The sequence below is a fragment of the Mustela nivalis genome, assembly GCF_964662115.1.
Source record: "Mustela nivalis genome assembly, chromosome: 11".
In the NCBI taxonomy this organism is placed as follows: Eukaryota; Metazoa; Chordata; class Mammalia; order Carnivora; family Mustelidae; genus Mustela; species Mustela nivalis.
This window is the reverse complement of record NC_139030.1, coordinates 19,936,397-19,959,871: the sequence shown is the minus strand read 5'-3', so window position 1 is coordinate 19,959,871 and position 23,475 is coordinate 19,936,397. Positions and strand designations below refer to the sequence as shown.

General features: G+C 39.8%; 2 protein-coding genes across 4 annotated transcripts in view; one reads left to right on the top strand and one right to left on the bottom strand.

The window, feature by feature from the left end:
* LOC309843684 (uncharacterized protein) overlaps window positions 1–23,475 on the top strand; it is a 190,792-nt gene that overhangs the window by 61,795 nt on the left and 105,522 nt on the right. For 2 of the 3 annotated variants that reach the window (XR_014300276.1, XM_082689337.1), the window contains one exon: window positions 21,946–22,035. The exons of the other annotated variant lie outside the window; for it this stretch is intronic. Coding sequence is in view for 1 of the 2 variants with exons in the window: in XM_082689337.1 (XP_082545463.1) it covers window positions 21,979–22,035 (57 nt within the window). In the remaining variant the exon portion in view is untranslated. The remainder of the gene's footprint in view (window positions 1–21,945; window positions 22,036–23,475) is intronic. 3 annotated transcript variants of the gene reach the window in all.
* The window catches only part of ACMSD (aminocarboxymuconate semialdehyde decarboxylase), an 87,124-nt gene that overhangs the window by 48,628 nt on the left and 15,021 nt on the right, over window positions 1–23,475 (bottom strand). Inside the window, exons 3-4 of the mRNA XM_082689335.1 lie at window positions 18,411–18,507; window positions 717–766 (exon numbers count right to left, since the gene is read on the bottom strand). Coding sequence (XP_082545461.1) covers window positions 717–766; window positions 18,411–18,507 — 147 coding nt within the window. The remainder of the gene's footprint in view (window positions 1–716; window positions 767–18,410; window positions 18,508–23,475) is intronic.

Sequence of the window (23,475 nt, the reverse complement as noted above, 5' to 3'; positions counted from 1 at the left end):
AAAAGAAAGTAAAAAAATGAGTCTAATCACAGGAACAGCTAAAGACTAAAGCATTAATAGTGGAATATGAGCATGGGTGGGGAAAGTCCGTGTGAGCAGGTGATATTTCCATTACTCCTTAAATCACCACACAAATGGATATTCACTTGCTTGAGCAGATACTTAGTGCATCCCCAGCTGTGACCTCCCAAAGCCTGTAATCATGCCTGAAGCTCAGTGCTAGAGATTTAATTGTTGGGGAGAGGCATCCAAGTGCAGCAATCCCCTTTTGAATTGTGTATTTCCCTCAGAGAGCCAGCATATCAGGCCATTATTATTGTTCTCACTTTTTGGTCATTATCATCTCAGAATAAACTGGCTTGTCAGTGACTGAGCAAGGCACTGCAGGAATGAATCATGAGACAGGTATGTTCTGAAGGAATTCAGGTCGAGTCTAGAAGTACCCTGTTCAGTGAAAATGTAATGTGAGTCACACATTGACATGTGGCTCCTGGCTACTGTTCTGGACTGTGTGGGTCTAGAGCAAGAACATGACTAGGAAGAATGCCTGAGAGGGGACACTGCAGTATGCAAAACTGGGGGTCCCTGGTGATCTCTAAAGGGGAGGAGAGCTGGGGGGGCGGATACTGTCAAGACTTGAGGCATCTGTCCACTCACTAGTGAGCTGAACATGAGCCTTCACCAACCAATGAGACAGTTTGAGTTTTCACACTTACCCAGTAACTAAACATGACAGGAACTGTGGAAAGGGCTTGCACAGTCACTCCTAGACACAGACACAAAGAAAGGCAAAGGTGATGAGAAGAATAGTCCAGGCATTCCTCCTGCACTTGCCAGGGCCCAGCATGTCTCCATCCCACCCTCCCCTCCCCTGCATCTCTTCCCTATCCCCATGAAAGACCTCTGTCCCAGGCCTCCCTTATCCCACAGTCCCAGGTCTAGGGGGAAGAGTAAATGCTGGCCAAATATAAGCTCATTCAAGAAAAAACTAAGAGGCCCCATTTGTAAAGGGATATTTCTACCCTCCTCCCCCTGTGAAGTTTTATTTAAGGAAGACATTTTTCCATCAGTTCTTTCAGAGATTTTCATCTTAGGTCATGTGGGACAGAGAGCGCTTCTCAACCACCTTCCCTTTTATTTATTTATTTTTCTTTCTTTCTTTTTTAAATTTTTTATTTTTTATAAACATATATTTTTATCCCCAGGGGTACAGGTCTGTGAATCACCAGGTTTACACACTTCACAGCACTCACCAAAGCACATACACTCCCCAATGTCCATAATCCCACCCCCTTCTCTCAAACCCCCTCCCCCCAGCAACCCTCAGTTTGTTTTGTGAGATTAAGAGTCACTTATGGTTTGTCTCCCTCCCAATCCCATCTTGTTTCATTTATTCTTCTCCTACCCACTTAAGCCCCCATGTTGCATCACCACTTCCTCATATCAGGGAGATCATATGATAGTTGTCTTTCTCTGCTTGACGTATTTCGCTAAGCATGATATGCTCTAGTTCCATCCATGTTGTCGCAAATGGCAAGATTTCATTTTTTTTGATGGCTGCATAGTATTCCATTGTGTATATATACCACATCTTCTTGATCCATTCATCTGTTGATGGACATCTAGGTTCTTTCCATAGTTTGGCTATTGTGGACATTGCTGCTATAAACATTTGGGTGCATGTGCCCCTTTGGATCAATACGTTTGTATCTTTAGGGTAAATACCCAATAGTGCAATTGCTGGGTCATAGGGCAGCTCTATTTTCAACATTTTGAGGAACCTCCATGCTGTTTTCCAGAGTGGCTGCACCAGCTTGCATTCCCACCAACAGTGTAGGAGGGTTACCCTTTCTCCGCATCCTCGCCAGCATCTGTCATTTCCTGACTTGTTGATTTTAGCCATTCTGACTGGTGTGAGGTGATATCTCATTGTGGTTTTGATTTGTATTTCCCTGATGCCGAGTGATATGGAGCACTTTTTCATGTGTCTGTTGGCCATCTGGATGTCTTCTTTGCAGAAATGTCTGTTCATGTCTTCTGCCCATTCCTTGATTGGATTATTTGTTCATTGGGTGTTGAGTTTGCTAAGTTCTTTATAGATCCTGGACACTAGTCCTTTATCTGATATGTTGTTTGCAAATATCTTCTCCCATTCTGTCAGTTGTCTTTTGATTTTGTTAACTGTTTCCTTTGCTGTGCAAAAGCTTTTGATCTTGATGAAATCCCAAAAGTTCATTTTTGCCCTTGCTTCCCTTGCTTTTGGCATTGTTCCTAGGAAGATGTTGCTGCGGCTGAGGTCGAAGAGGTTGCTGCCTGTGTTCTCCTCAAGGATTTTGATGGATTCCTTTCTCACATTGAGGTCCTTCATCCATTTTGAGTCTATTTTTGTGTGTGGTGTAAGGAAATGGTCCAATTTCATTTTTCTGCATGTGGCTGTCCAGTTTTCCCAGCACCATTTATTGAAGAGGCTGTCTTTTTTCTATTGGACATTCCTTCCTGCTTTGTCGAAGATTAGTTGACTGTAGAGTTGAGAGTCTATTTCTGGGCTCTCTATTCTGTTCCATTGATCTATGTGTCTGTTTTTGTGTCAGTACCATGCTGTCTTGATGATGACAACTTTGTAATAGAGCTTGAAATCCGGAATTGTGATGCCACCAACGTTGGCTTTCTTTTTCAATATCCCTTTGGCTATTCTAGATCTTTTCTGGTTCCATATAAATTTTAGAACTATTTGTTCCATTTCTTTGAAAAAGATGGATGGTTCTTTGATAGGAATTGCATTAAATGTGTAGATTGCTTTAGGTAGCATAGACATTTTCACAATATTTATTCTTCCAATCCAGGAGCATGGAACATTTTTCCATTTCTTTTTTTTAAAATATTTTATTTATTTATTTGAGAGAGAGACAGTGAGAGAGAGCATGAGCGAGGAGAAGGTCAGAGCTGGGAGCTGGAGCTGGGAGCCTGATGCGGGACTCGATCCCAGGAATCCAGGATCATGACGTGAGCCGAAGGCAGTTGTTCAACCAACTGAGCCACCCAGGCGTCCCCATTTTTCCATTTCTTTGTGTCTTCCTCAATTTCTTTCATGAGTACTTTATAGTTTTCTGAGTATAGATTCTGTGCCTCTTTGGTTAGGTTTATTCCTAGGTATCTTATGGTTTTGGGTGCAATTGTAAATGGGATTGACTCCTTAATTTCTCTTTCTTCCGTCTTGCTGTTGGTGTAGAGAAATGCAACTGATTTCTGTGCATTGATTTTATATCCTGACACTTTACTGAATTCCTGTATAAGTTCTAGCAGTTTTGGAGTGGAGTCTTTTGGTTTTTCCACATATAGTATCATATCATCTGCGAAGAGTGATAATTTGACTTTTTCTTTGCCGATTTGGATGCCTTTAATTTCCTTTTGTTGTCTGATTGATGAGGCTAGGACCTCTAGTACTATGTTGGATAGCAGTGGTGATAATGGACATCCCTGCCGTGTTCCTGACCTTAGCGGAAAAGCTTTCAGTTTTTCTCCATTGAGAATGATATTTGCGGTGGGTTTTTCATAGATGGCTTTGATGATATTGAGGTATGTGCCCTCTATCCCTACACTTTGAAGAGCTTTGATCAGGAAGGGATGCTGTACTTTGTCAAATGCTTTTTCAGCATCTATTGAGAGTATCATATGGTTCTTGTTCTTTCTTTTATTGATGTGTTGTATCACATTGACTGATTTGTGGATGTTGAACCAACCTTGCAGCCCTGGAATAAATCCCACTTGGTTGTGGTGAATAATCCTTTTAATGTACTGTTGAATCCTATTGGCTAGTATTTTGTTGAGTATTTTCGCATCTGTGTTCATCAAGGATATTGGTCTATAGCTCTCTTTTTTGGTGGGATCCTTATCTGGTTTTGGGATCAAGGTGATGCTGGCCTCATAAAATGAGTTTGGAAGTTTTCCTTCCATTTCTATTTTTTGGAACCGTTTCAGGAGAATAGGAATTAGTTCTTCTTTAAATGTTTGGTAGAATTCCCCCAGGAAGCCATCTGGCCCTGGGCTTTTGTTTGTTTGGAGATTTTTAATGACTGTTTCAATCTCCTTACTGGTTATGGGTCTGCTCAGGCTTTCTACTTCTTCCTGGTTCAGTTGTGGTAGTTTATATGTTTCTAGGAATGCATCCATTTCTTCCAGATTGTCAAATTTGTTGGCGTAGAGTTGCTCATAGTATGTTCTTATAATAGTTTGTATTTCTTTGGTGTTAGTTGTGATCTCTCCTCTTTCATTCATGATTTTATTTATTTGGGTCCTTTCTCTTTTCTTTTTGATAAGTCTGGCCAGGGGTTTATCAATTTTATTAATTCTTTCAAAGAACCAGCTCCTAGTTTTGTTGATTTGCTCTATTGTCTTTTTGGTTTCTATTTCATTGATTTCTGCTCTGATCTTTATGATTTCTCTTCTCCTGCTGGGCTTAGGGTTTCTTTCTTGTTCTTTCTCCAGCTCCTTTAGGTGTAGGGTTAGGTTGTGTACCTGAGATCTTTCTTGTTTCTTGAGAAAGGCTTGTACCGCTATATATTTTCCTCTCAGGACTGCCTTTGTTGTGTCCCACAGATTTTGAACCGTTGTATTTTCATTATCATTTGTTTCCATGATTTTTTTCAATTCTTCTTTAATTTCCCGGTTGACCCATTCATTCTTTAGAAGGATGCTGTTTAGTCTCCATGTATTTGGGTTCTTTTCAAACTTCCTTTTGTGGTTGAGTTCTAGCTTCAGAGTATTGTGGTCTGAAAATATGCAGGGAATGATCCCAATCTTTTGATACCGGTTGAGTCCTGATTTAGGACCGAGGATGTGATCTATTCTGGAGAATGTTCATGTGCACTAGAGAAGAATGTGTATTCTGTTGCTTTGGGATGAAATGTTCTGAATATATCTGTGATGTCCATCTGGTCCAGTGTGTCGTTTAAGGCCTTTATTTCCTTGCTGATCTTTTGCTTGGATGACCTGTCCATTTCAGTGAGGGGAGTGTTAAAGTCCCCTACTATTATTGTATTATTGTTGATGTGTTTCTTTGATTTTGTTATTAATTGGTTTATATAGTTGGCTGCTCCCACATTGGGGGCATAGATATTTAAAATTGTTAGATCTTCTTGTTGGACAGACCTTTTGAGTATGATATAGTGTCCTTCCTCATCTCTTATTATAGTCTTTGGCTTAAAATCTAATTGATCTGATATAAGGATTGCCACTCCTGCTTTCTTCTGATGTCCATTAGCATGGTAAATTCTTTTCCACCCCCTCACTTTAAATCTGGAGGTGTCTTCGGGCTTAAAATGAGTTTCTTGGAGGCAACATATAGATGGGTTTTGTTTTTTTATCCATTCTGATACCCTGTGTCTTTTGACAGGGGCATTTAGCCCATTCATATTCAGGGTAACTATTGAGAGATATGAATTTAGTGCCATTGTATTGCCTGTAAGGTGACTGTTACTGTATATGGTCTCTGTTCCTTTCTGATCTACCACTTGTAGGCTCTTTCTTTGCTTAGAGGACCCCTTTCAATATTTCCTGTAGAGCTGGTTTGGTGTTTGCAAATTCTTTCAGTTTTTGTTTGTCCTGGAAGCTTTTAATCTCTCTTTCTATTTTCAATGATAGCCTAGCTGGATATAGTATTCTTGGCTGCATATTTTTCTTTGTTTAGTGCTCTGAAAATATCATGCCAGCTCTTTCTGGCCTGCCAGGTCTCTGTGGATAAGTCAGCTGCCAATCTAATATTTTTACCATTGTATGTTACAGACTTCTTTTCCCGGGCTGCTTTCAGGATTTTCTCTTTGTCAATGAGACTTGTAAATTTTACTATTAGGTGATGGGGTGTGGGCCTATTCTTATTGATTTTGAGGGGCGTTCTCTGAACCTCCTGAATTTTGATGCTCGTTCCCTTTGCCATATTGGGAAAATTCTCCCCAATAATTCTCTCCAGTATACCTTCTGCTCTCCTCTCTCTTTCTTCTTCTTCTGGAATCCCAATTATTCTAGTGTTGTTTCATCTTATGGTGTCCCTTATCTCTCGAATTCTCCCCTCGTGGTCCAGTAGCTGTTTGTCCCTCTTTTGCTCAGCTTCTTTATTCTCTGTCATTTGGTCTTCTATATCACTAATTTTTTCTTCTGCCTCATTTATCCTAGCAGTGAGAGCCTCCATTTTTGATTGCACCTCATTAATAGCTTTTTTGATTTCAACTTGGTTAGATTTTAGTTCTTTTATTTCTCCAGAAAGGGCTTTTATATCTCTCGAGAGGGTTTCTCTAATATCTTCCATGCCTTTTTCGAGCCCGGCTAGAACCTTGAGAATTGTCATTCTGAACTCTAGATCTGACATATTACCAATGTCTGTATTGATTTGGTCCCTAGTCTTCGGTACTGCCTCTTGTTCTTTTTTTTGTGTTGAATTTTTCCGTCTTGTCATTTTGTCCAGATAAGAGTATATGAAGGAGCAAGTAAAATACTAAAAGGGTGGCAACAACCCCAGGAAAATATGCTTTAACCAAATTAGAAGAGATCCCAAATCGTGAGGGGGGAGAAAGGGGATAAAAAGAGGTTCAAAAAGGAAGAAAGAAAAAAAAAAGAAAAAAGAAAAGAAAGAAAAGAATTAAAAAAAAGAAAAATAAGAAAAATATAAAAAAGAAAAAATATATATATTGGATAAACTAGTTAAAAAACGTTAAAAAAGAAAAAGGTAAAAGTTAAAAAAAAATTTACCAGAAGGCGAGAAAAGAAACAAAAAAATGATAAAGAAAAAAATTAAATTAACTGCAAGACTAAAAAAAAATCACAGGGAAAAAGCCATGAGTTCCGTGCTTTGCTTTCTCCTCCTCTGGAATTCTGCTGCTCTCCTTGGTATTGAAACCGCACTCCTTGGTAGGTGAACTTGGCCTCGGCTGGATTTCTTGTTGATCTTCTGGGGGAGGGGCCTGTTGTAGTGATTCTCAAGTGTCTTTGTCCCAGGCGGAATTGCACCGCCCTTATCAGGGGCCGGGGTGAGTAATCCGCTCGGGTTTGCTTTCAGGAGCTTTTGTTCCCTGAGCGCTTTCCGTAGCGTCCGGAGGAGCCGAGAGCCCAGGGCCGCACTCCTCAGTGCGCCCTCAGAGAACAGCGCCCAGTTACTCCCGTCTTCCTGACCTCCGGCCGCGCTCCGAGCTCACCGAGCCTGCGACTGGTTCAAGGTAACACCGAGCTGCGAGCTTACTGTCGGCTCTGTCTCTGTAGCCGGCTTTCCCGTTCCAATACCCGCAAGCTCTGCGACACTCAGACACCCCCGATCCTTCTGTGACCCTGCGGGACCTGAGGCCACGCTGACCCCGCGTGGGCTTCGTCCCGGTTTAGCCTCTGGAGCGATGTCCCTCAGCGGAACAGACTTTTTTTTTTTTTTAAAGATTTATTTATTTGACAGAGAGAAATCACAAGTAGACAGAGAGGCAGCCAGAGAGAGAGAGAGAGGGAAGCAGGCTCCCCGCTGAGCAGAGAGCCCGACGCAGGACTCGATCCCAGGACCCTGAGATCATGACCTGAGCCGAAGGCAGCGGCTTAATCCACTGAGCCACCCAGGCGCCCCTGGAACAGACTTTTAAAAGTCCTGATTTTGTGCGCGGTTGCTCCGCCGCTTGCCGGGAGCCGGCCCCTCCCCCCGGGGTCTATCTTCCCGTCGCTTTGGATTCACTTCTCCGCCAGTCCTACCTTTCAGAAAGTGGTTGTTTTTCTGTTTCCAGAATTGCTGTTCTTCTCTTCGATCTGCCGATGTATTTTCAGGTGTTTGCAATCTTTAGATAAGCTATCTAGCTGATCTCCAGCTAGCTAAAGTAGTCTCAGCCTGCTACTTCTCAGCCATCTTGACTCCTCCTCCCCACCTTCCCTTTTAATTCATCTCCTTAGGGAGCCTGGGTAGAGTCCGCACAGAATGAGTCTCTTTGGTAGGCTCCAGAATCCAGCAACCAGGATGCCTAAAATTTCTTGTCTTCAAGCTCCAGGAGCTGGGGTATCGGGAGAGGTGCTGCCAGACTGAGCTGGCCCTTTTTTCTCTTGTAGCCACATCCAACCCACTGCCAAGTCTGGTTAGTTACTCTGATTCCTTTCATTGCCCACCTCTCCCACCCCTGTTACTACCTGGTCCAAGCCACCAGCATACATGGACCACTGCAGAAGCTTCAGCTGGTCTTCTATTATCATTCTTGTCCTCTTAAAGTTTGTTATTTCCTCAGAAGTCAGAGTAAGGCTTAAAAATCAGATTAAGTCACTTCCTTGCTTCAAACTTCCAAGGACTTTTCATCACACTTGGGATAAAATCTAGACTTGAATGTGCTCTGTAAGGCCCCCCACAGTCTCTCCCAGGGCTCACCTTGTGCTTTGTTGGCCCTCTGCCTATTCTTTGGAGTGCTTTCCTGCCCGAGAACTTTGCACTGCTGTTCCACTGAGTGGAATGTTCTTGGGCTCATCACAGGATGGGTTCCTTTTCACCCTTAGGTCAATTGGGATGTCACCTCCTCAGAGAGGCCTTCCCCAACTCCAGCCACTCTTCCCTTTTCTATGTAATCTGTCATTACTGTGTTTAGTTGTTTACTCTGTGGATTCCACTATGAAGGTAGACACTACTTAAGCCTGACTGTCCATGCCATATCTCTAGTGTCTAGAGCCATGACTGGCATGTTGAACAGACCCAGTAAATGAAAGAATTAATCATTATTTAGTGAGGACTAGAGACTGCAGTGTTTGATTAGAGAGCATTGTTAAAACACTGTTGCTGTAATGTTTATGTTCATTGATTAACAGATGAGCTCTGTTATAAAACAGAGGATAAAACAGATGAGCTCCTTTCAATTATAAAATCTTTACATTTTACCTCAATACTTTTGCCTATATTACACTATTTCATTTCTGCATTTTATAGATTAGATGTAAGGTTACTGGTTTGAAAGTGGTGGGGTGAGGCTCCTGGCCAACCTTTTTTCCTTCCCTCTACCTCATGGGCCATTACATGTCTCATAGTTCAGATTAAAATTGCACTATTTATGCATCACTTGTTTTGGATACATATTCTTTGGTCTCTGAGAACTGAAAGGGAAAAAAGAAGCCTAATCCATTTGGAACTTCTCTTTTTTAAAATGGGGGTTTTAACCCTATGGCAAACTCCCCAGACTTACCTCTTGATTAAAATGGTGAGGGGGATTGTTATAAAAACGAATGGAGTATTATGTCTCCATCAGAAAGGATGAATACCCAACTTTTGTAGCAACATGGATGGGACTGGAAGAGATTATGTTGAGTGAAATAAGTCAAGCAGAGAGAGTCAATTATCATATGGTTTCACTTATTTGTGGAGCATAACAAATAGCATGGAGGACAAAGGGAGTTAGAGAGGAGAAGGGAGTTGAGGGAAATTGGAAGGGGAGGTGAACCATGAGAGACTATGGACTCCGAAAAACAATCTGAGGGTTTTGAAGGGGCGGGGGGTGGGAGGTTGGGGGAACCAGATGGTGGGTATTGGAGAGGGCACGAATTGCATAGAGCACTGGGTGTGGTGCAAAAACAATGAATACTGTTATCCTGAAAATAAATTTAAAAAATTAAAACAAAACAAACAAAACAAAAATCCCACGAATGTTTAGGCCCTCCTTTGGACATTCTGATTCAGTGGAGTGGGCCTGAAAAAGAATTTTAACAAGCATCCCAGGCAATCCTTATCCTGAGAGAGGTTTGGGGAGAATGAGAGGTTTGTGGTAGAATGAGAGAAACAGCCCTAGGTACAATCCTAGATCTGCCATTTACTAGCTGTGTGATCCTGAACAAATCACTTAACCTCCTTGCCTCCCTTAGTAGGTACAATGGGTCCTATTGCAGGCCCTTTCCACAGTTCCTGTTGTACAGTATGTACAATAATACCTACCTTCCGAGATGTTGAGAGAGGATGAAGTGTGAGCAGGTATTTGCTCACATCCCTCAGCCTCCACTGGGCTTCTTAGCGTCCTTCATGCAGAGAGGACTGAGCTTCCACTCCAGCCCTTACCAGGCCTAGATCCCTCTCTAGTTCTGACCTTCCTGGGTTGATCCCAGAACCAGCTTCAAGAGGAACCCAACTTAGTTGAGGACTTGGGAACACAGATATATCATCTTGTTCTCTTACTATTTTGGTCTTTCTCAGCTCCATGTTGGATCTTGTGGTGAAATGACCCAGGGTCTGCTGGTTACATTTTCCTCCCCATGAAGATGGCATGGATTGCTGAAATCTTCTATGCTGGGCATTTCATCATTTTATTTTCTTACCTCCACAGAGGTGGTAGAATATTGTTGTTAAGCCCCTGGGGTGTCAGACTGCCTGGGTTTGAATCCTGTTTCTGCCCCCTGCAAGCTGTGTGATCTTGGGTAATTCACTTAACCTCTGTTCCTCACTTTCTTTTTCTATAAAATGGGCATAGTAGTAGAAACGATCTCCTAGGGTTGTTATGGGGATTAAGTGAGTTAATACATGGTAGGTATTGAGAACAGTGCATGGTGCAAAGTAAGTGCTCAGTCGGGGTTAGTCATGACAGTTCTCTCAAGGATAGCCATGGAATGAAACACAAAACAAAACCCAAAGGAGACACACTCCATCTAAACTGCAGTCATAAGCTGTGATTCTCACAACAGCCATCTGAATCTCATTTCTATAGTTTTCTCCTTGAAACAATGAGTCCTTGCTCAAACTTCACATTTATTTGTTTTTTCTTTTTTAAATTTTAATTTTATTTCACTCAAATTCAATTAATTAACATATGGTGTATTATTAGTTTCAGAGGTAGAGTTTAGTGATTCATTAGTTGCATATAACACCCAGTGCTCATTATTATATCAAGTGCCCTCCTTAATGCCCATCACCCAGTTACCCCATCTCCAACCCAACTCTCCTCTAGCAATCCTCGGCTTCCTAGAGATCAGAGTCTCTTATAGTTTGTCTCCCTCTCTGATTTCATCTTATTTTATTTTTCCCTCCCTTCTCCTATGGTCCTCTGTTTTGTTACTTAAATTCCACATGTGAATGAAATCATAAGATCATTGTTTTTCTCTGATTGACTTATTTCAGTTGGGATAATATCCTCTAGTTCCGTCTGTGTTGCTGAAAATGGTAAAATTTCATTTTTTGATTGCTGAGTAATATTCCATTGTATATATATACATAACACATCTTTTTTATTGATTCATCAGTGGATAGACATCTGGGTTCTTTCCATATTTTGGCTGCTGTGGACATTGCTGCTATAAACATTGAGGTGCAGGTGCCCCTTCAAATCATTATGTTTGTGTCCTTTGGATAAATATCTAGTGGTACAATTGCTGGGTCATAGGGTAGCTCTATTTTTAACCTTTTGAGAAACCTCCATACTGTTTTCCAGAGTGGCTATACCAGATTGCATTCCCACCAACAGTATAAGAGGGTTCCCCTTTCAGCACATCCTCACCAACATCTGTTATTTCCTGATTTGTTAACTTTAGCCATTCTGACTGGTGTAGGGTGATACCTCATTGTGGTTTTCATTTATATTTCCCTGATGCTGAGTGATATTTAGCATTTTTTAATGTGTCTGTTAGCCATTTGTATGTCTTCTTTGGAAAAATGTCTTTTCATGTCTTCTTTCCATTTCTTAATTTTTAAAAAAGATTTTATCTATTTGAGAGAGAGAGAGCATGCACAAGTGTGGGGAGAGGCATAGGGAAAGGGAAAAATAGAGGCCCTGGTGAGCAGGGAGCCTGATGTGGGGCTCAATTCCAGCACCCCGGGGATAATGACCAAGCCAAAAGCAGACACTTAACCAACTGAGCCACCCAAGCACCCTGACTTCTGCCCATATTTTGACTGATTTTTTGTTTTCTTGAGGTGTTGAGTTTGATAAGTTGAGTTTGATAAGACATTTGCAAATATCTTATCCCATTCTATAGTTTATCTTTTAGTTTTTGTCAACTGTTTCCTTGCTGTGCAAAAGCTTTTTATCTTGATGAAATCTCAATAGTTTATTTTTGCTTTTGTTTCCCTTGCCTTTGAAGTCATATCTATCAAGAAGTTGCTGTGGGAAAGGTCTCAGAGTTTACTGCCATGCTCTCCTCTAGGATTTTGATGGATTCCTATTTCACATTTAGGTCTTTCATCCATTTTGAGTTTATTTTTGCATATGGTGTAAAAAAAAAAAAAAAACGGTCCAGTTTCATTCTTCTGCAAGATGCTATCCAGTTTGACACTGGATATTCTTTCCTGCTTTGTTGAATATTCATTAACCATAGAGTTGAGGGACCATTTCTGGGTTCTCCATTCTGTTCTGTTCCATTTATTTGTATCTGTTTTTCTGCCAGTACCATACCATCTTGGTGATTGCAGCTTTGTGATAGAGCTTGATGTCCAGAATTGTGATGCCATCAGTTTTGGTTTTCTTTTTCAACATTTTTTTGGCCATTTGTGGTCTTTTCTTGTTCCATACAAGTTTGAGGGTTGTTTGTTCCAGCCTGTGAAAAATATTGATGGTAGTTTGATAGGGATTGTGTTAAGTGTGTAGACTGCTTTGGGTATCACGACATTTGAACAATACTTGCTTCCAACCCATGAGCATGGATTATTTTTTCCACTTCTTTGTGTCTTCCTCAATTTCTTTCATAAATGTTCTATAGTTTTCTGAGTACAGATCCTTTGCCTCTTTGGTTAGGTTTATTCCTAGATATCTTATGGTTTGGCTGTAATACTGATTGGGACTGATTCTTTAATTTCTGTTTCTTCTGTCTCATTGTTACTGTAGAAATGTAGCTGACTTCTGTGCATTGATTTTATATCCCACCCCTTTACTGAATTTCTGTATGAGTTCTAGCAATTTTTTCGTGGACTCTTTTGGATTTTCAATATAAAAGTATCATGTCATCTATGAAGAGTGAAAGCTTGACTTCTTTGCCAGTTTGGGTGCATTTTATTTCTTTTTGTTCTCTGATTGTTGATACTAGGTCTTCTAGTACTATATTGAATAACAGTGGTGAGAATAGACATCCCTGTCATGTTCCTAACCCTAGGACTCTCAGTTTTTCTCCATTGAGGATGATATTCTCTGTGGATTTTTCATATATGGCTTTTATGATATTGAGGTATGTTTTCTCTATCCCTACACTGAAGAGAGTTTTTATCAAGAAAGGATGCTGTGTTTTGTGAAATGCTTTTTCTGTGTCTATTGAGAGGATCATATGGTTTTTGTCCTTTTTTAGAAAAATTAATCTGCTATGCCACATTGATTGATTTGTGGATATTGAACCAACCTTGCAGCCCAGGAATAAATCCCACTTGGTTGTGGTGAATAATCCTTTTAATGTACTGTTGGATACTATTAACTATTATCTTGGTGAGAATTTTTGCATTCATATTCTTCAGGGATATTGGTCTGTGATTCTCCTTTTTGGCAGGATCTTTGGTCTTGGGATCAAGGTAAGGCTGGCCTCAAGGATGAATTTGGAAGTTTTCCTTCCATTTCTGTTTTTGAAACAGCTTCAGAAGAATAGGTTAATAATTCTTTTTTAAATGTTTGGTAGAATTCCACTGGGATGCCATCCAACCCTGAAGTTTGTTTGTTGGAAGATTTTTTAATTACTGCTTCAATTTCTTTGCTAGTTATGTCTCTGTTCAGGTTTTCTATTTCTTCCTGTTTTTATTTGATAGTTTGTGTGTTTCTAGGAATGCATTCATTTCTTCCAGATTGCCTAATTTGTTGACATATAATTGGTCATAATATGCTCTTTTTTTAAAAAAGATTTTATTTATTTATTTATTTGACAGACAGAGATCACAAGTAGGCAGAGAGGCAGGCAGAGAGAGGAGGAAGCAGGCTCCCCGCTGAGCAGAGAGCCCGATACAGGGCTCGATCCCAGGACCCTGAGATCATGACCTGAGCCGAAGGCAGAGGTTTTAACCCACTGAGCCACCCAGGCGCCCCTCATAATATGCTCTTATAATTGTGTTTCTTCAGTGTTGGTTGTGATCCCCCTTTTCATTTATGATTTTATTGATTTAGGTCTTTCTCTTTTATTCTTGTGAGTCTGTCTAGGGGTTTATTGATCTTGTTAATTCTTTCAAAGAACTAGCTCCTAGCTTCGTCGATCTGTTCTACTGTTCTTTTGATTTCTATTTCATAGATTTCTGCTCTAATCCTTATTAATTCTCTTCTCCCTCTGGGATTAGGCTTTATTTGCTCCTCTTTCTCCAACTTCTTTTGGTGTAAGGTTAGGTTGTATATGTGAGATGTTTCATGTGTCTTGATAAAGGCCTGTATTGCTATATACTTCCCTATTAGGACCACCTTTGCTGCATCTCAAAGGTCCTGAATGGTTGTGTTTTTATTTTCATTTGTTTCCATGAACTTTTAAAATTCTTTTTTAATTTCCTGGTTGACCCATTCATTCTTTAGTAGAATGCTCTTTAATCTCCATGTATTTGTATTCCTTCCAAATTTTCTCTTGATTGGGTTCAAGTTTTAAAGCATTGTGGTCTGATAATATGCAGGGAATAATCCTAGTCTTTTGTTACTGGATGACACCTGATTCATGGCCCAGTATGTGAAGTATTCTGGAGAATGTTCCAGTGTGTCATTTAAAGTCCTTGTTTACTTGTTGATCTTCTGCTTAGATGATCTGCCCATTGCTGTGAGTTGTGTGTTGATGTTTCCTACTATTAATGTATTATCAAAGTGTTTCTTTATTTAGGTTATTAGTTTATATAATTGGCTTATATAATTGGCTGCTCCCAAGTTAGGGGAATAAGTATTTATAATTGTTAGATCTTCTTTTGGATAGACCCTTCTACTCTGATATAGTGTCCTTTGCCATCTCTTATTATAGTCTTTGGTTTTAAAATCTAGTTTGTTTGATGCAAGATACTCCAGCTTTCTTTTGATGCCCATTAGCATGGCAAGTTGTTCTGCACCCCCTCACATTCAATCTGGAGGTGTCTTTGGGTTTAAAATGAATCTCTTATAGACAACATATCAATGGGTCTTGTTTTTTAATCCAATCTGATATACTATGTCTTTTGATTGGAGCTTTACATTAAGAGTAATTATTGAAAGATATGAATTTATGACCATTGTATTACCTGTAAAGTCCTCATTTCTGTATATTGTCTATTCCTTTCTGGTCTTTGGTACCTTTGGGCTGTCTCTTCACTCAAAGGATCCCCTTTAGTATTTCTTGCAGGGCTGGTTTAGTGATGACAGATTCTTTCAGTTTCTGTTAGTCCAGGAAGCTCTTTATCACTCTTTCTATTCTGAATGAGAGTCTTGCTGGATAAAGTATTCTTGGATGCATTTTTTTCTCATTTAGCACCATGAATATATCATGCCAGTCCTTTCTGGCCTGCCAGGTATCTGTGGACAGGTCTGCTTCCAAACTTATGTTTCTACCCTTGTAGGTTAAGGACCTCTTGTCCTGAGCTGCTTTCAGGATTTTCTCTTTATTTCTGAGATTTGCAAGCTTGACTATTATATTTTGAGGTGTTGACCAATTTTATTGATTTTGAGTGGGGTTCTCTGTGCCTTCTGGACTTGAATGCCTGTTTCCTTCCCCAAATTATGGAAGTTCTCAACTATTATTGGTTTAAATAAACCTTCTGTCCCCTCTCTTTCCTCTTCCTCTGGGACTCCAATTATTCTAATATCATTTGCTTTATGCTATCACTGGTCTTTCAAATCCTCCCTTTGCAATCCAGTGGTTGTTTATCTCTCTTTTTCACCATTTTTATTCTCCATCATTTTATCTTCTATATCACTGACTCTTTGGCCTCATTTATCCTAGCAGTTAGAGTCTCCATTTTTTATTGCATCTTAGTAATAATTGTTTAGATTTCAGCCTGATTATAGTTCTTTTATTTCTCCAGTAAGAGATTCTCTAATGTCTTCTATGCTTTTTTCAAGCCCAGCTAGTGCCCTTTATGATCATTGTTTTGAATTCTAGTTCTGACATCTTACTTATATACATATTGATTAAATCTCTGGCAGTGAGTACTGCCTCCTGTTCTTTCTTTTTGGGGTGAGTTTTTCAATCTCATCCTTATGTCCAGAAAAGAATAGATGAAAGGAATAAAATACAAAAATAGCAACAACAATACCAGAAAAATATGCACTAAACAAATCAGACGATAACAGAAAAAAATAAATAAATAAAGAGCGAGTGAGCGAGAGAGAACAGTCAAACAAGCTATAGAAGAGAACACAACAGTAAACTAGATCCTGGGTGTATTTTGGTCCATTTTTTAGAAGAAACTAGGTCCTAAAATAGGAAAGAAAGAAAAACTATATATAAAAATAAAATTGAATACAAGGAAACAAAAAATGAAAAAAATATATAATGTAAATGTAAAAATAAAAATAAAAAAGACTTAAAAAAAGAATTGGTAAAATAAACTAGCTGAAAAGAAAAAATATAAAATGGAAAGACTAAAGAATAATAAGAAAAAAACAGAAATGCTGTATACTGTTTTCCCCAAGAGCTAAAGCTTTGCAGTTCTCTGTGATTGGTAAATTTGGTATTGCCAGATGTTTGCGCTGGTCTTCTGGGGGAGGGGGCCTGTTGTACTGATTTTCAAGGTGTCTTTGCCTGGACAGAATTGCACCCCCTTTCCAGGGGACCAGGCTCAGTGTAAGCAGTTCCAGATTGCACTAAGTAGTACTGTTTTGCTCCCTGAAGGCTTTCAGCACTGATTGCATTGGGGGAGGGGAGGGAGGTTGAAAGTGGCAATACCCCAATATCTATCTAGTTCCAGAGCTGACAGTTTGTGTACCCCACTCTTCAGTGAGTCCTTACAGAAAAGCAGTCGATCACTCTTATCTCCCTGGTTTTTTTTTCCTCTCCCTCTGAGATTTTAAGGAAAATAAATAATTATTTTCTTTAGTTGAGGTGAAAAACTGCTTCCTAAGTTCATATGTTTCCTTGAGAGGAAATGCAGCAAATGTAATTAAGAGATAAACTATGACAAAATCCTCTTCAAATTCCATGCTGTCCATAGACGTACTTCATAGTCTCCATAACTATCTAGCTGAATTCCAGGGACTAGATGAAATTAGGGCCCCTTTGCCTCCACCATCTTCACTCTGAACTTCACATGTAGTTCAAACCTTGCTCTTTTCTCTAAGCCCGGGAAGTTTTTTCTTTCTCACTCCTCTTCCACTCCCATATACTTCTGGAACAGGGGCATATACTCTGTGTTCTGTGGAATGGTCCACAGAGGTACTTTAGACTTTCTGTAAAAATCATTTTGAATGCTATTTAAGTATACTTATAATTGTTTTTTTTTTAAAAAAAAACTATAAGGAAGTATCCTAGACCAAGTTCTAACATGCCAAAGACTACCTCCTTATTTGGGACTGGCAAGTTAACTCATTTTGTGTAGATTTTGGTATAAAATGTCTTCTGCTATCTCTGTATATGTTTGAAGTTCTTATAAATTTGTCTTTGATTAAGAAGGTGATAATTCCAAGCTGCTCTTTCATTTGTGTGTATGCATTGTTTGTTTTCTTGTTTAACTCTAGACTACCCAAGTTGAAATTTAGGCCTGACAGTATTATAGTAGTGAGTTCCCTGTCACTGCCTCTGGTCAGGGCTCACATGTGTCTAGAAGGCTCAGTGCATCTTCTTGGAGGATATACTCCTCAAGTCACACGGTCAGTCAGGTAGTAATAAGTGAAGTACAACGTGGCCATCATACCATATTTTAGATAGTCTTAAAAATTCTTTTAAATTGGAGAGACTTGTTTGCTTTTTAGAAGTAAACTAAGGAAAATCAAACAGTTCTTAGAAATTATTAGAGATTCAGCTTTGAAACAAGAATTTCCCAATTTTCCTCTTTCAAATTTTTGGGTTAGTTTCATTGTTTTTTATTATTATTGTTGGTTTCATTGTAGAGTATTCTGAGATTATTATGCAATTAACTCTCTTTTTAACTACTCCCATTTCCACCCCTTATACATCAATGGGGACATTCTGTGTACTGTGCATTGAGACAAACTATAGAAAGAATATGGATCCTGAATCTGATAAGCAAGCAGTTGGAATCCTTAATTGTGAATTCTCATTTTTATGGTTTTAGTTGACTTCATAGTAAGTACTCTACATTTGAACTTAACAGTTTGAAATAATAAAATACTATTTTTATCTTTTTGATGATGTAACATTCTACTTTAAAACAGTGTATACCTGATTATAAAAGTTTAAACCCACACTTTCTAAAAGCATTGTATTAGAAGCAAAGCTGGATAGCCTGTCCTATAGAGAAAAGTCAATCAGAAGCTGCCATCACATTAATCATATTAAGTAGTGAACAGACTTTTAGAGGCAGATGTTGTTTTTATATCAGATGCAAACATTGGTAGCATTTCTCGCCCAACTACCTGTTTGGTCCATTTCTCTAATACGGACTTCTGGATCCCAGCAGTTCTCTTGGATCACTCTGAAGACCTTCCCATCTTTCAGCATCTTTGCTTCTCCCTAGGGCAGAAAACTCACATTAGCAAAAGGTTGACCTAAGCTTACTTAGATTTATTCTTCCTTGTATGCTTTGGAACATGTGCTTTGGAGCATGGTTCTCCACATGTTCCAAAATTTGGGGCAGGGAGTGGTTTACTTAATCCTTAGAGAAGTAGAAGTCTGTTCATTGAATGGGACTCAGCTTTTCATCCTCATGCCTTAATGTTGGCCTGGAATTGAAGAGGTGTGCTCTCTTTGTGTCAGTGGCTGGACACAGAGCAAGGTCATGGTTATGGCCTTTTGGGACTGTGTACTGAGGATGACTGGTCATCTTGCTGATCTCAACTGCGGCCTATGGGACCTGAGAGGATGGCCCAGTGTCTGGAAAATTCCAGACCCATAACATTTTAGACTTGGAAAGGGCCTTTGAGATAGACTGTCTAGTCCAACCCTCTTGTTTTACAGAGAAGCAACAGATGGGTAGTGACAGTAAATGAGTTGTCTAACAGAGCAGGGCTCACTGATGTCAATACCTGCAGGACAAGGCAGACAATGAAGTGAATCAGTCTAGTAGCAGGTATGAAATTCGGTGCTAAGTTGTTAGCTTCCACATCATGCCTGTCTGTGTATGTTACATTTAATACTCAGTGCAAGGAGTCCTCTAAAGTGTACTTTCAATTTGTAATCCCTAAAGAAAAGGGAAAGGTGTGATCAAGGTCCCTGAAATCATAGTGATCAAGTTCACATCCCCATTCTACCACCTACTGTGTAAACTTGAGCAAGTTAAACAATATCTCTGAGCCTCAATTTGCTCATCTTTAAAATAGGAATAATAATGTGACTTACCTTGAAAGGATCTTGTAAGCATGAAATGGGATAATCCATTTAATACACTTAGTGGAGTTTCTGACACAAGTTAAGTGCTAGTTATTCTAAGTATTAGTTTTTAATGATGTATGGCTAAATAGGGAATAGGATATCTTCTGATATTTGCCTGCTTTGATGGCACATCACCCCTGGTGGTGCTTCAGGGCCTCAGGATTGCCCTTGTGCCCTATGTGATGACTTAATGGTCATGTGGTGATCAAAGGCCTTGAGCTCTGCTTGGTGGAGTCTTTCACCTTCCTCCTCTTCCTCTAGGCTTGATCGTGAGTTGTACACAGGCCCTGCCACAGCTTTTTTCTTCATCCTTTTATTCCTTGGACAAGACCTTCTCCATCCCACCCATGGAGAAATTTGACCACTTTTCACTTTCAAGTGTGGCAGCCCATTCATATCTGGCATGAATACGTAAGACCTCACATCTAATTCATCTCTCATGGCTGGGGAAAAGATCAGTGAACAATGACTTATATACTTGAGATAGATGTCCATACCTAGGCAGACCTGAGCCTCTTGACATTAGGACATCATGATTTATTTGCCTCAGTTCCCATCCTTTGTTGATCTGGCAGCATCTGAACCACCTTCCCAGACTGGGCAATCTCCTATGAGAGTCTTGGTGGAGGTAGGTCTCATAAAGCCCCAGAGCCCCAGTGCTTGCTCTCCTTGCCCCAAGTTTGACCAGCAATACTTAGTTTTTAATCAAGAGGAAGTGATGCAAAAAGACAGGATTGGTAAATTCTGCCAGTGATCAGCAGTGGCCTTGTGCTGTGTCCATCAGCAGTAGTGATGGTGGCAGTGTTCAGTGTCCATCTGGGAGGCAGCAGCTCCCTAGCCAGGCTAGGAAGTCCTGTGATGTGGCCTTGGCTGTGGCTTCAATCACCTGAACATCTTATGAGTGGTTCCCCAGGCATTTGCAATTCTGGAGGGGCTTGAGACACTTGCAACCAATTCCTTTTTTGCTTAAACTGGCCATTACTGGTTTCTGTTGTTCACAAAAAAGATTCCTGAATGATACTGATTGCACAAATAGAATATGGGAACATTTATCTTTCTATTAAGTGAAGAAGGGAGGGGAGAGAATGACAATAAAAGAAAAAGTGAAGAAATAAACTTTTATTTGGCAAATTAGAGGCTTTATTTTTCTTTTGCTCCTAACTAGAAAAGCTTAATCACTATAAAGTACCCAGGATAGCAGAGTGCAGAAAGAGCATGCATTCCAACAGACCTGGGTTTAAAATCTCATGAAATTACTTTCTACCAGTAGAAGAGGATTTGTTAGGGGATTTTTCAGTTGAAGCCTTACTTTTTCTATCTGCAAAATGTGGACAATTATATTTGTCATGCTGTGGCCACCCAGCATCTCTGGAACACTTCTGTGTGTGAAGAAATTTTATGAGGGAGAATCCAGAGTTCACTTTCCCAGCCTCCCTTGTAGCAAGGGTATGAACAAATTGCAGAAACTACCTTCTGGTAGGGGTGTTATCTGAGGTGCCAGATGTGGCTGGAGCAGAAATGTGAATACTCTGGTTTCCAGTCTCATCGGCGTCAGCATAAGTTTCTTGTCTGTGGCCAGGCACTTGCCTTTTTGGTGGTGCAGCCCCCCCCCCCACCCCATGATTAGGCATTGCCCATGTTAGCACAGCCTCATGGTTTGATCTCTTGTCTTCCCAGGGGGTTTGTGAGCTGCCTTTCTTCTTAAGCAAGCTAGAGTGGGTTCTGTTGTTTGCCACTAAGAACTGGGTGAAACAGAAGATTCAATAATAGAGTATTTGTAAAGAACCAGGTCAGAGAACATGATTCAATATTTCAGTCCAGATTTTACCATATGTTATTAATGGCAAGGGAGGAACATGAGTTTCTCTGGGAGATGCATGAGTAAGTTTTGGTTATAGCAGAAATGGATCATTTAGTTCAAGTCTTGCATTTAATAGTAAGTCCATAAAACGTGGTGACTTGTCCAAGGTTATAGATCCATTTCCCTGGTGAATCGCCCAAAATGTATGGAAGACATTTTGAAGCCACAGACATTCTTGTCAGTAAGATCAGCTGGCAGTCCATCGATGCCCTCAAAGACTGGTTCAGAGATGAGATGCAGAAGAGTGATTGGCAGCTTATTGTGGAGCTGAAGAAAGTATTTGAAATCATCTAATTTTTCCACATGGGGCAGGAATTGGAATAAATGCAATATTATGTTGTAAAATCACCAAGAAAAAACAGACAAAAATGGAACGGATGTATCTGGACACTGATGAACTTAAGCATGGAAGGAAAAAAATAGGTGTATAAAATGTTTTCCATGAGAAACCAAGAAACTTACACTGGTTTGACAGTGGTCAATTACATGTCCCCACAGTTCCAATGTGCCTGTTCACCTGCCCCTTCCTTTCCCAATCCTTCTCTACCGGCTGCTGTTTTAAAGTTTGCCCTAACCCAAATTTGGATTTTTATTACAGATCTAAAGCTCTTTCAATTTTATACTGATTAAATCAGTACTGCAGTATTTGATTAAATAAAAAAAATTGGTAATTGGTGTCTATTTAGTAGGCAAAGGTTAATTGCTTTCATTTCCTACAGAGTCTGATATTTTGAGAGGATGGCCCTCATTACATGGAAGGAGAATTGGATTCACTAAACTCTCTCTACATCCTTCATGCTGGATCCATGGTAAGGCTAATAATGAATGGCAGCAACTGTCAATAGAACCTTTTCTGAGTGAAAAGTACCACAGAGCAGCTGTGCCCTATAATAGGCTCCCAATCTGCATTGTTTCCTAAGCCAGAATTTTGGGAGAATCAATTCCTGATCCATCTCACTTTACATTTGGGAACTCAGTATCCCTGCAGGGCTGTTAATGTGCCTCAGAAGGCAGCACCTGTTGCTAGGGGAGGGACAGAGGGGTTTCTTAGGTTCTGTTTTTAAATTGACCTTGATATCAACCAAGATATTAATAAACTAATAATTAAGTTTATTAATATTAATAAACTAATAATCAAGTAATTGGAGTAAGCTGCTGTAATTTATCCAGCCCACAAACAAATCCTGTTTTTCTAAACTCTCAAAAGAAAACCAAGTTGTTGTTTTTTAAGGAGTGTCGCCCAAGCAGGGTGCCTGGCTGGCTTAGTCGGAAGAGCATGTGACTCTTTTTTTTCCCCTTTTAAAAGATTTTATTTATTTATTTTTGTTTTGTTTTGTTTTAAATTTTATTTATTTATTTGTTTGTTTATTTATTTTTTTCCAGTGTCCCAAGATTCATTGTTTATGCACCACACCCAACACCAGGCTCACCCAACCCCCTCCTCTCCCCTCCAAAACTCAGAGTCCACAGTCTCTCGTGTTTCGTCTCCCCCTCCGATTTCCCCCAATTCACTTTTCTTTTCCTTCTTCTAATATCCTCCATGTTATTTCTTGTGCTCCACAAGTAAGTGAAACCAGATGATAATTGACTCTCTCTGCTTGACATATTTCACTCAGCTTAATCTTTTCCCAGTCCTATCCATGTTGATACAAAAGTTGGGTATTCATCCTTTCTAATGGAGGCATAATATTCCGTGGTATATATGGACAATATCTTCTTTATTCATTAGTCCACTGAAGGGCATCTTGGTTCTTTCCACAGTTTGGCGATTGTGGACATTGCTGCTCTGAACATTGGGGTACCATGGCCCTTCTTTTCACTATATCTATATCTTTGGGGTAAATACCCAGTAGTGCAATTGCAGGGTCAAAGGGTAGTTCTATTTTTAATTTCTTAAGGAATCTCCATATTGTTTTCCAAAGTGGCTGGGCCAACTTTCATTCCCACCAACTGTGTAAGAGGGTTTCCCTTTCTCCACATCCTCTCCAACACTTGTTGTTTACTGTATTGTTGATTTTGGCCATTCTAACTGATGTAAGGTAGTATCTCAATGTGGTTTTGATTTGAATTTTCCTGATGGCTAGTGATGATGCACATTTTTTCATGTGTTTGTAAGCCATTTGTATGTCTTCTTTGGAGAACTATCTGTTCATGTCTTCTGCCCATTTTTTGATGTGACAAGGTTGCCTCCTTGTTTTGTTAACTTTTCCTAAATTTTTATTTTTTTATGTTAGTCACCATACAATACA